General features: G+C 39.9%; 1 protein-coding gene across 1 annotated transcript in view; it reads right to left on the bottom strand.

Annotated features, from left to right (window-relative positions):
* IL16 (interleukin 16) overlaps window positions 1-9427 on the bottom strand; it is a 35079-nt gene extending 25652 nt beyond the window's left edge. Inside the window, exons 1-2 of the mRNA XM_010004058.1 lie at window positions 9387-9427; window positions 4314-4725 (exon numbers count right to left, since the gene is read on the bottom strand). Coding sequence (XP_010002360.1) covers window positions 4314-4682 — 369 coding nt within the window. The 5' untranslated portion in view covers window positions 4683-4725; window positions 9387-9427. The remainder of the gene's footprint in view (window positions 1-4313; window positions 4726-9386) is intronic.
* Window positions 9428-13337: the final 3910 nt, after the last annotated feature.

The following is a 13337-nucleotide window of genomic DNA, read 5'->3' as shown; positions in this document are numbered from 1 at the left end:
CCACAGATTCTGACATACTCTAGCCAATGCCGTGGTCTTTTCAAAATATTTATAGTAGATGTAATGAATTTCCCAGCAGCTTATTCCCTTTGCAATTAATAAAATGGCAGAAGCTATAAAACCTCTGGATGATGCAAGAAGCTGGGCATGGGATTCAGGTTCTGCCCTAGACAGATGGTTCAGCACATCAGGTGTTATAGATGGACCTTTCCAGCCATCATCTGGCCTTTGATATGTTTTTTTTCTGGGAGCCTTTGGCCTGGCCCACATTTTGCATTGCACACTGTCTTAATATAACAGCCTCTTTCCCAACTTGCTCTGGGAATAACATGTCCCTGAAGTCACAAAAGCAAGAAGGCTGGAAAGACAGAACAAGTAGGGAAAGGGAGGAGACCACATAAAGGTCTAAATAAATGCGGTCTCCTCTCCTGGTTTTGTTTTTCCATCCTGCCCATAGGCTCATGTTTGAGACATTACAGTCTGTTGCCATAACGCTTGTCCTAGTACCAAAGGACCAGCTAACTGGTTTTTGCATAAAGGTGAGTTAATAAAATATATCCTAGTGATGGCCAAGGGAGAAAAATGACTTTTTGTTTTTTCCTTCTTCAAGCAGAATGTCAGGGACCAAAGGAAGCAAGGATAGAAAAGTTTCTAGAACTGAGTGGTGCCATGCAGTCAGATCAGCTTGGATCCAATGCTTGCATGAGGAGTCAGCCCTTCCTTGTTATACCTTATAGTAACTCTCAGTGACTCCCAGGGTGTTGGTGGTGCAGGGAAGAAGTAATGGAATGCTTATTGAAGCAGCTCTCAAACCCAGCAGTGACTGCTGTTCTGTGAAGAATAGGAGCTGATGTTACCTAGTGCTGTCCATTCTCCCTACAACTGGCATAGCTTCAGGCTTTGTCATGGCATGAACAGGCATGGCCATCTTCCACAATGTTTACTGTGCACAAGGTATCAGCATTGCTTATCATTTTTTTAATTTTCTTTTCCTTTCAGGCCATCTGAGAATTGCTGATTTTTGTGAGAACAAACTAAAGGAGATCTGCTTGTTTATAGACTGGCAAGCTGGCATTCCGGCCCTGGCCATACCAGATTCAGCACACCTCATCTTGGAAGCTAAGTGGTATGGGAGCTGGCTGAACCAAGGACAGCCTCATAATCCTGGGTGCTTAAGACACCATGAGAGGTAATATGAGAGAACACTGGAAAACAGAAACCAATAAAAATGGTAGGCAGCATCACTGTTAAACAACGTCCATCCTTTGCCCTCTTGGTGCACTAGTAGTGTAAATGTGGAGTGTGGAAGTTTCAGTTAAAAATATCTGCACAGGTATAGTTTTTTGTATCCGTAGGCCAGCCTTGCTGACACTCCTCACATGAGCCAGAATTACTCATGATACAAGGTTGTAGTCCCTTCACACACACATTAGCACTGCTCTGTGAGTCAGATGGTAGAGGAACAGTGACATCAATTTTCAGTCCCAACCCTGTCAGCATAGCATTATTAGCACCAAAACCTGGGCATATTTTGTTGAAAAGAAGAATGAACAAAACCTGGTATCATCAAAATTTCAGCCTTCTGAAATTCTCTGGTGTGCAGTAAGAACTGAGTTCCAGCTCAAATTTTTTTCTACAGGTAGTGCAATAAGAGCAAAATGGTTCTCTGGTGGGGATTCTCTGGAGTCTAATACAGGTCATGCTCGTGCTGCAGCGCTTCCCTCAATGGCTACAGCAACATTTTCTGTTGAAGACTGAAGTGAAAGAAATTGATGTCCTGATACATAGGTGCCCTCTCTTCAAAAATCTTCCTCTTACCCCTCATTTCCTTGTTTTAGGTAGCACCTAGTTTCTCAGACTGTTAGTAATGGTACTATTTGGGATCCTAAAGATTTTGGAATCAGCATAATATGCCTCTAATACATATGCAAAAGTCCTCAAATACTGTTTGATTTGCTCATGATTTATGTGACAGTGAAGCCCATGTAATTGTATGGCTCAAAGAGATACTTTAGATTTTGAACAGAGGATAGGAACTAGTATTTGGAATATTGATGTTCCATGTTCACCTTTAGTTCTAGAGAAAAAAAATGCACAAGGAGCATTAAATCATGTTGGGCTTTTAAACATTCTTCTCTCCTTCCAATGTGACAGCAAAACTTAAGTTAGTCAGTTCTGTGGGAGTTATTAGCACCTTCAGAGTCATGCTTAGGGCTGCAGGCGCTGGAAAGCAGAAGAATACTGGAATATCCTCAGCAACACCACAAAAAGAATGGAATCAATTTTCTTGAACAAAGACAAAGATCCTTCAGCTCTGAGTCACACATCATGAATTTCTGAAGTGTCACATGGAGATGGAGGGAGGGAGTGCTACACTGGGACTTGAAAAAAGCTCGTTGACTCCTTTCTTAAAGAGAAAGGTTTTACGCTGAAGCTCTCTAAGATGTGTGGAACATGTTGGAAGATTCCTCTGACAGGCTTGTGCCATAGGGAAGGTGGGCATCATTACTTTCATAATGTAGGGCAGAGCCTCAGCAACAGTAGTGCAGGATAAGGTCAGTGTAGCTGTTACCAAAGTTCATCCAATTTAACATGCTGTGACGCGACTTTTTAGAACCACTCACTGATCCACATCTCTGAAAGGTATCGAAAATTAGCAAGTAGCATCTGAAGAGGTTTATATTGCTACGAGCACTATGGAGAAGGAATTTAATTTACCCATTGCCTACCATGGCACTAAGCTGCTGTAAGGGACTGGGTTGCTGACTAATTTCTGTCACCAGTCACCCAGGCTCCTGACCCATCCTGTTCAACAACACTAACACTCCAGCCTAAGAGTGGATTTATACCCTTAGCAGTTATATTTTATCTGTGCGATGCCATTAGTTATACGAGTTACTCTCCTCCCCAGATCCCTATTTGAGCTGCTTGCCAGCTATAAAAGCAAATGATCTAAACTTACGTCTGCAATAAGATACTGAATAGTTTCATATGGGTATGGATCACAGCAGTTATTGGAGCCCTGCATATTTTTGAAGGTGTACGAACAAGTAGACTGTGGCAGCAGACACACAGCGAAGAAAGTGCTTCAGCTTTGTTAGAAGAGAAGAAGGGGGAATCCACAGAGGCCAGCTCCTTCTTCACTCACAGAAGGAAATCAGCAGAGTGCATATGGACTCTTACCAAAAGGGAAGAGATTGTATGGTTTTGCAGGTGACTGAGTGTACTCTGGGATTTGGGTCAGTGTAACCTATTTATTTTTTCTCTCAGAATATAATAGAAAGTTGGTTTGTTTTTGTGCTCATGCTGAGACTGTGCTGGGGGCTGAAACACATCACATCCCAAACTCTGTCCTGCTGTAGGCTGTAATATTGGGCTGCATGCTGGGATTATTGGCAAGAAAACTCAAGGAGTAAGAGGAGATTCTGATTGTCAGTACCTCTGTGTGTTTAGATGCAGAGGTCTAGTTTTAGCCCATTTCTGTTGTAGGTACGTGAAAATAAAATAGAATATATAAGAAAGAAATATCTTAGGTGAAAGTGGCTTCCACGTAAGCCACTATTGGCACAGGTAAAAGGCTTATAATAAGGGATATGCCAGGAGGACACAAACTGTATGAAAAGTCATGTAATATTTGCAGTGAGGTCCCTTTTATGGATCACACCAACAGGTAGACAGAAAGTGGAAAAATTAGGATAGGTTACTGGAAAGGAACTTTGTAAAGGCATCTAACATACGTTGCACAAAGTCAGAAGAATGTTCAGATTGTTAGGGTTAACATAGTTACTACTTGATTAAAGAATAATGTTTTAGTATGAGGCTATTAGGAGTTTTACATCTCTAGGAAAAAATGGCATCTCTGCTGGTTTTAGAGCCATCACTACCTCCTTCCTAAATCAGAGAGAGAGAACATCTGCCTGCTGAGCAGCCTGCATCTTTCATAGGAATAATATAATTCATACTTCCATAGCTTGGGAGATCCCATGGTATCATGCTTTACTAATACATTTTGCTATCATGACAGTTTTATATTTGGAGCTGAATACTATATTGCAGGTAGTCAGTGCTAGTCTGAATACACTGAAAGTGGCCTTAGCAGTCACTGATTTCAGCAGGCTGTCAGCCAGCAGAGTGCAACAGCACAGCAGGGAAGCTAATACATTTTCATGCTGTTCCTATGGAGCAGGAACACTGCAGGCTCATAGGTGCTGAAAAAGCCAAGTAGAATCCTGTGTTCCTGAGACATAAAAATTAATCCGTTTAGGACCTACAGCAAGGGGAAACATTAAAATCTACTGCCCTGAGTTGCCTACCTTAGTGAGAAACTTTCTTCTCATGTTGTTGCAGTTGTCATTTGCTGCAGCTTTGGACTGGACCATGCTGGTGATCACCCGCGGAGGGTCAGGTGGGCTGTCTTCTGTCTCTGATGTGCCCTGCAGTTGTGTCCTAGGACAGCAGTCAAAATCCTCTTGACTCCAACTGGTAGAGATCTCAAAGGTATCTGGGCATTTCTCGTCAGGACTTGAGCCATCATCACTGTTTTTGGCATTGCAAAGTATAAGTGATCTTGAAATAGAGCGAAACTTCCTTGACTTCCTGTTCCCAGCATTGCTCTTTCGATCCATCTTCAGAGAGCTGGTGGTGCTGCTCTTTTTCCTGTCATTCTCCCATTTGTGTGGCATGATACTTTCAATAACTTTCTCTGCTTCTCTGGTGCTAAATATCCTCCAGGAAAGGAAATATAAAAAGTAAGTTGCAATATACCCCACTTTCTCCCACTTAATAACCTACACTACTGAAAAGCCCTAATGAATAAATCGAATCAACAGAGCCTTTCAGTCTGCTAACAGCCACGTGATACCTCATGACTTGCTAATTCTGTTTCTGTGCAGTGCTCTACTAAATTCTTCTTCACCTTTTCATTCTCCTCCCATGCTCCCCAAGCACAATGGAGTGCTTTTAATAAATGTTTCTGATGCTTCCATTGTGCTGCTTCCTTTGGGCTTCTGCTGAATTTGCATGTTGCAATCCCAAATTGAAAAGGAAGATGCTTTAAAAGCATTACTCTATTCTCCTAACATTATTTGGAAGAAGGAAGCTCCTCCTGAACTTTGATTCTGAAACCACCATAATTTGAAGAAGACGAATCAAATTGTTGAGGTTAAGTTCTCTGCCGGGCACATCTGATTTGTAAGTGGTTTAGCAAAAGCAGATCTTAGCCATGAGAGAGTAAGGAATGTCAGGCTGCTATAAAACTTCTACCTTTGCAGACCAGAACTCACTTAAGACCATGCATTTAACAGTATCAGAGAGATCCAGTGGAGCACTTAAGATGTGAATATCTGATTAGAGGTGGAACTCTGTAAAGGAATACAGCTCCAATACATCATTTCAAAAGTGTCCCATTACAAAAAGGGTTTGTTTCAGCATATGATTCAACATAGAAAATAAAGAGCCAGTGGAATGAATGTTATATAAGCAAAATGTGGCAAAAGTTGGAGTTTTTGTAAAATGTGTAAAGTTATGAGCACGTTTTGATAACAAAGGGAAACTTTGAAAAAATGGTTCTTTTTCCTCTCAGAAAAAAAAAAAAAAATCTAGAAATATTTTAGTAGATACATATCAGTGCTTAGAATTCAACAAGGGGAAGCCTAAATTATTTACTTTGATTTTCTCACTTAATTTTCATTATCATATTTATTACACAAACTTTTGTACTCTTCATAGTACCTAATTGATACTGTATGATGCCATTCCAGAGAAAATACCCATTGAAATGAAAGGACTTGCATAAATCAAAGATGCTGTAGGTGTTATCCACAAAAATGCAAATTGATGTTATTTGAAAAGCACTTTTCAAGTATACTATTGAGAGACAAAAAATGTACACAGTGCTCTAAACTAGGTTGTTATCTTTGTTTAGTTTTTTTTTTCTCTTGCCTCCATTATGCAGAACTAGGTAGGTATGTATGCAATTTGTACCTGAAATGCCAGTGATGAGAAAGAAATAGGAGGCAGATATTTTTCTAAAGGCTCCTTAGAGCCACAACAATAGAATCAGAAAACCATTTTGGTTGAAAAGACCTATAAGATCATCAAGTCCAACTGTTAAACAGACACCTGCAAGTTTTGATCTAGCCAGACTCATATAGTAAATCCAAACCTCCTTATTATAATTGTGAAGGATTTTTTTTTTTTTTCCTTTCATACAAATAACCAGGAAAAACAAAAACAGACGATAAACCCCATGCCTTTGAGTACCTGTCTAAAAGAGCTATATGCCATTGCTGGAGAAATACACAATTCAGCATGAATTTGAATGTGTTTGGATTTGTAAAATAAGAAAAAAAAAATTGCACTTGGATTTTTCAGTAGTAGCAAAGGGGCCTCTATCACCCAGGGAGAAGCATGTTTATTTGTACAGTTCTTTCTGGCATTTTTAACAGGTAATGCTCCTGCAGCCTTCCATTGTGACTTATTTTTCATTATACCAGTCCTAACATTGCTCTGCTCCTTGATGTCTCTTTTCCAAAACAAACCCCCTAACAGTACAGAAACTTGTGCCCTGAGGGTTGAAACTCATCAGATTTCCTAGCATGACACTATTCCAGGGCAAAGTTTGTCTGAAAGTATCCAGAAAACGTCAAATTCCACAATGCTGGTGTGTTTTCTGCCCATCTCCTGTGTGCCTTTGGGATCCTCTCAGCTCCCGTGGGAGGGTTTCACCCCACTGCATAGCAACATTGGAACCAAAGTCACTGGGCTCCCAGCCTCCCCCACACTGGCATGAGGGAAGCTCTTAGGGTCAGAATGAACGAGTATATTCTCCATTCCATTCAGTGCACAGAATGCTCTACATTTTTTTTTTTCTTTTTTCAGATTCACCTCTCTTCTCATGAGTAACCCCATTTGCAGCCAGAACTGAATGGAGCCACAGTGTGGATGGAGGGGACTGCCCAACAGCTCAGCCACACGTCCTGCCTGTGATGCAGAGAGCACACTGAATAAAAGGACATCTAAAGCCCATGTGTAAGGATACAAAGGCCTGAGGGGATGGGGAAAATAATTGTATAAATGGAACCCAGATTTAACACATAGACTTTATTTCTCTAGGATTAATCTCCTTTTCTGCACTGTTGAGAGAAGCTACTTTTCAGAACCTCTATGTGGCAATTTATTTTGAAGTACAGAGATGAAAAGTGCTATTAATTATACTAGAACAATAATTTTGAGAACTGGAATAAGTAGTTGTTGGTGGTGTAATTCAGCATCACAAGTTTGCAATGTTTTGTGGGGGTTTTTATTATGTTAATTGAAAGCTGACTGACACCCTTACTAATACATAAAAGCTTTTAAGGTTTGGAGATTTTGTTTGTTTGTTTTTAAAAAGACACTTTTTTTTGGTATCTTCTTAAGCTTAAAGCTTTAGTCTACTCTAATGTATATGTCCCTAGGTGCACTTTTGAGTTGGGAAATCCCTGATAGTGTCCCCTGTATATTAGGAAATTAATCTTGTAAAGCTTAATGTTGCTTTTTCTGTATGTCTGAAGTAGGGAAAAATGCAGCCTGGCCCATCAGACCAGCATGTGGGGTTCAAAAAGCAATAGGATAGCTAGGATGAGAGGAACCCGAATATCCCCCTTCAGCACCTGGGCAGGAAGCAAGAGAGCTAACTTGCTGAAGCTGTGTGGAATGCACATCATTTTAAAGTCTATAACAGGGATTGTTGCTCCTTCTGTGATTCTGGCAATTGCTATTAGACACCAGCAGTAAGAATGTCAGAATGAGCCCAAGTTGCACATTCAGACCTAAACAATCTTGTCTATGGGGGAAAATTAGAAGAAATAGCACTTTTCATTCAAGGATTTCAGTGTTGTACAAACATTACTGCACTCTTACTTCCCCAAAGAGAGAGAATTTTAAAAGAGCTATTGAGCACATTGATAAGTAGAAGACTTGATAGCTTAATGGTCAAAATACAGCTCTCTGGAGACTGATATGCTAGAATGAAGGATGGAGAGATGCAAGAGCTCTTTCTCATTCTGCCTGAAGCTGCTGAGCTTAAGAGAGAGCACTGTCACTAGTACTAAATGCTCCAAGAGCTACCTCTCTGACTATGCTATGGGATGCAGGGAGCACACACAAGCACTTGTTGAAACACAGTGAACAAAACATTTATAAGTACATTCTGTCATCCCACACCTCCCCAAATTTCTCCTGAGGAATTTTACCTTATGGAGAGAGAACATCTCTTTTGCCCTGCTCCATCAGCTATTTCCTCTTCCTTCACCCCCACCAGAGCTTCAGCGGCCCAATGACCAAGTGTTACCCTGAATGACTTACCTGGTACCTCAAAGCAAGCCAGTGGCTGAGGTGAAAACAAACCCAGTAGACCTGAAGACTTCCAGTTAAATACTTCTTCTTGCTCTAAGTATTAGATATCTGCCCAAGTCTTAACTAAGGCAACATCCGTTCCAGAGCTGCTGATTCAGGGTTGCATAAGTAACAGAAATATAGGAGGTACCAAAAACATAGTCTATAAGTTTTCCAGTAAAAATATCCAGAAATGTTATTTCACATAGAAAACAATATCACAGATGCCAGAGAAGCTTTATGATTCATTGCCATCTTCCAGCAAATTCCATTCAAGGTATTGGGGGCACGAACAATTACTTCAAAGTCCATTACTCCAAACCATTCATCTTTTCCTCTAGTGCACTCACTGCTTGTCATTTTCTCTTGCCATTCTTATACCTCCAGCATGCCTGATGGAAGCTGTCTGTGGTTTGTAATGCAAACCAAATGTTCCTTCTCTGTTTCTTTTTTTTTTTTTTAATCCTCCAAGCTTTATTTTTCCAGCTTTAAGTCTAAGAAGCCCTAAGTCAGTCTGTCTTCTGCAAACAAAATACATTATTTGAGCTGTGCCCATTTGGTTTAAATTTTTGGTTGGATATTAAACTGAGCATTTACAAGATGCAAATACTTTGGTGTAGCTCCCAGATTTAATGCAAATGCTCTGCTGGTAACCAGACAGTAGGAAAGACAGAACTTTTTTTTACTAGCAAGAACAAGATGAGTTTACATTACCAAGTGCTAACAGCATGATAACTTGCATCCCATTTTCATCTAGATCTTGTGATCTTTGTCAGATTCTTTAGTGAGCAGTACCATTAGCACTGAGTTGTTGCAGATGTCTAGGATTTCCAGGCAGTAGGATAAACTAAAGATTTGGAAGGTTTCTAATCATGAGTATGAAACTCTTGGAAAGCTGGACTTAGTGCTAAAAATAATAATAAAAAACCAAGCAGACAAACAAGGGGGAAAAAAAAAACCCACCACCAAACAACTGATTGTAAACTAAAAATTCAAAAGGAGGAACTTAAAGCAGCAAGGCAGACAAACCTGACTCCTGCAGAGGGCTGTTCCTCTTCACAGGCCTGGCAAAAAAAGGCAGAGTGAATAATTGAAAACACACTCTCATGGTGCCACGTGACTCAGTTTCAGCAATTCTACTCAGTACGTTGGAACGGAGCTATTGTTTCCTAATTGAAGAAAATGTCAGCAAGGATAGATAAACAAAAGCAATGGGATGCAGTATTGGGGAAACTGTTTCCAGCAGGCTCCCAGCTACCCACAGAAGGCAGGACCATTTAAGGAGTTTGTCTCATTTAGTTTTACCCATAGCTCTCTGGCTCTAGGATTGATGGGGTTCAGGCATGTTAAACCTACTTGGGGGGAAGCAAAGGGGGCCAGCCAGAATCCATGCTAATCAAGTGCAGGGTTTCCTGCTGGAGACTGAGAAGGCAAGCATGTTTCTTGTAATTTTGAGCAGATATTTTAAGCATTAAGCTAGTAAGAATTCTGTAGATCACTTCTGCTCCAGGAGCAAAACATAACAGGAGCTGCTTTTGAATGCCAAGCCCTTGTACTGTGCACCAGGAAGTGACATGGTCCTTCTAATCTAACAGTTCTTAAATACTCTACCCTTTACAGGCTAGACTGCAACTTCACGGTCCAAGCTGGTCAAGGATTCAGAAAATTGTTGTTTTTTCCATAGAGTTTGTGGGAAATGAGAGCTATATCAGGGATTCCAAATTGCCTCAATTACACCTTTCACTGGCTGCAAAGTAAATAGTTCACAGTCTATTCTACTATTGTGGCAACTCCCCCCATAAAACACTGCTACATCCACAGGCACACTTAGCTGTTTTCCATCAGTCCCACAATCATTGTGTCAGTTCCTACATGTCAATCATCAGTTCTGCTCACATTGGCAAATAAGTCTTGCTACTGAAACCTAGTTTCTCTCAATGAATTAGTGTGATAAGATACATAGGGAGTTTGTAAATTTTAAAAAAAGAAGTCCCATAACAGAAAGAATTCTCTGAAACAGCTAATGTTAGTTTATTGAAATAGTGAGGCCTCTTTGGAATCTTCTCACAAACTATAAATCCTGTACTTTTCAGGAGCAGGTAAACAGAAACCTGAATTTTATACCTGATCCTGTCTGGTCATGGAAATGGTCAGCAAGAGGGTGCTTAGGCACCTGCTGCCCTCTGTGTCCTGTGACTTGAAGGTCCTGGTTTTATTGATCTGTCAATAAATTTGCAAAAGACAGAAATTATAAAAATAGGTTGAAAATACTGCACTGGTACAGTCTCATGTTTAGTAGTCCTGTGACTTGGAGATAAAATATGGACTGTGAAGACAAGCATCTGCCCTGTGATAATGATGCAGATACTGGGAGAAAAAGTGAAGATGAAATCTGTGCTCTGCACAGTAACTACAGGAGCCTCAAAATGCTCTGTCCCTGCTAATACAATTGTGACTAATCTGTAGTTTAAGTATTTAGAAAAACAAAATAATTTGACGTTATTTTCCCAATAATTACATTTTCAGGATATTGGTTCTCTGAAGCAAACCTGTTGTAAGGGAAATTATTTTACCCTTGACCACTGGATGACAATAAATATAGAACGTTACCCAACTCTTCTAAATTCTAATCTTGTAGAAGAACCATGATTTGACACTGAGTAGTGAACTATAGTTATCAAGTAGCTTTCCTGGAAAGGGAGAGAAATAGGGAGCTGATTTTGTGTTTTGGGAAACAGTTCCTCACTGTATTTTAATAGAGAAGACAGTGGCCCTGTACATAAAATGGGATTTTATAGTGCTAGTACTGTAAAAAATGAAATATCAGTGAGGAAGCAAAGCCACATACTATTTACCACTAAACTGTCTTATGCTGTTAACACATGTTTTTGTTTAGCAATAGAGAACTTATTCACACAAAATCCCAACAGCCCCCAAGTTTTGATCCAAACTGATTGAGCTGGAAGCTCAAAAGCATTGGAAAGCTTTTTTTATTTCTTCCCATTGTCACATGCTATTGCATTTCCTGACTATGGGCTCAATGCTGCAGTCCCTAAACCACTGGGAGTTTTGCTCATTCTGAATCTGGCCTCCTGCCAGGGCCAGCAGCAGAAACATAAATATCACAAGGAGGGGCTGTTTTTTCATGTTGTTTCACTCTAACCTTTTGCTTTTTTTTCCATCGTCTCTGCACAGTAATTGTTCAGTGCCCAGTGGTGAACAGAAAAGCACATTTTTGGAAGCCATAAGGAAAAGGAGAGAGAAAAAAACCCTTCTGCTGTGCCTGCCGTGTTGCACTAATGGTATGCTTTGATATTGGATACTGTGGTCAATCTTCATTACTTGGCTCCAAGGTATTGTACCAGGAAAAGGGCAATGAACACTGATCAGAGGCTGGGGTTTTGTATTAAAAGATTGAAATTATGTGGACTTTCTATTGCAGAAAGGAGCTGCTTTGATAAAGGTTTATGAGATAATAGGTACTATAAGGAATAGAATCTGCATTTCTTTACTACCTTCTCATGTGAGGGATGGAAAGAGAAGAATGCAGAAAGCTCAAACAAATAAAAAGAAATACTTGAATCCTAAAGCATAATTAATGTGTGGAACAAGAAGATAGCAGAAATCATGAGCACTTTGAAGTTAGCTGTTTTGCTTTTGATTTCACCCTGAGAGATGAGTTGATGAAAATAATCCCTACAGTTAAAAGGAACAGCATGCAGAAGGGACAGCAACCCTTGCTTCATAAAAAAGTGAAACAGTACCACTCACAGGTAGAGTGATACTTCTGCCCTGGGATAGAGTCCTAGTTATCATAAAATGGAGAAATGTTTATAAAATCTGAAGTTAGTGTCTATTGGAGGTGGGAAAAGGAAATAGAGGGAACCATTGAATTTATTTTTATGACAGTTCTCTTTTGGCTGACTAAAATTGGGATGTGCCTGGAACCATATCAGATGCAGGAGCTGATCCCCATTCTTCTCATGTTATTTTCCATATCCAAAGGTTTGGATTCTAGAGGACAAATATGCAGAATATTCAGTACTAAATATTTTGCCTGTTGCTACTGGTGATAACCTTTTCCAAAAAGAAACATATAAATTCAAAGAGAACATTAATACTGGGCAAAGCAAATCTAAGTAATGATGGAATTTAGCCTCAGTCCTGATTTCCACCCAGCTCCAAGTACCGCTTGTATTAATAGGAAAGAAACCCAATAGTTTGGAGTGTTCTAGTTTTTGTCCCATCTTTGCATTGCTCAGTAAACTGAATAACCACTTTTGCCTTAAGCCTAGGCACAATTTTCACATTTCACCATATTCCAAACAACAGTTATGTTGCACAGGACAATCCATCCCTTCACTGCTGCTAAGCCAGGACTGGATTAGTCATCTCTGCCTTGGGTTTCGCAACTTTCACTCTGCCCTTCCATCTCAAAACACAGCAACATGGCACATTGAGTCACCCTATAAACACAGTTAATCCAGGATCCTTCTCCAGCAATGGCTAATAGCAGTTACAAAGGGATTACCTTGTTAAAACAAAACAAAACAAGTATCATCAAAGGTTTCTTCTGAGTATCTTATTGGTAAGAGTAGGCTGGCATTCTGAGGTTTTGAATGCATTCCAAAATGCCTGAAGATTTTTACATTATCTTTGGATAGTCTTCTTGTAGCAGAAGCTACAAGAAGCTCGTAATGGATGTGTTGCATTATGTCAAATTAGGTAAATGTATTTATAATTCCTTTTGTCACTTAGTACCTAACTTTTGCCAGGAAGCACACCGAAGTTTTTTTTCTTCTACAGATGAAAAGAATCCTGTGTAATGTAACTGTAATTTATTCATTTCTGGCTCCCATTAAGCTTTTGATTTCAAGAGTATTCAGGGGCAATCAGTTTCATGTGTTACATAAGCATGTACTTGTAATTGTTTTACATCTGCTGTTTCTAAGATTTTTTGTTGT

This window comes from Chaetura pelagica, unplaced genomic scaffold (genome assembly GCF_000747805.2).
Source record: "Chaetura pelagica isolate M959 unplaced genomic scaffold, ChaPel_1.0 scaffold428, whole genome shotgun sequence".
In the NCBI taxonomy this organism is placed as follows: domain Eukaryota; kingdom Metazoa; phylum Chordata; class Aves; order Apodiformes; family Apodidae; genus Chaetura; species Chaetura pelagica.
This window is presented reverse-complemented; position numbering and strand designations above follow the sequence as displayed.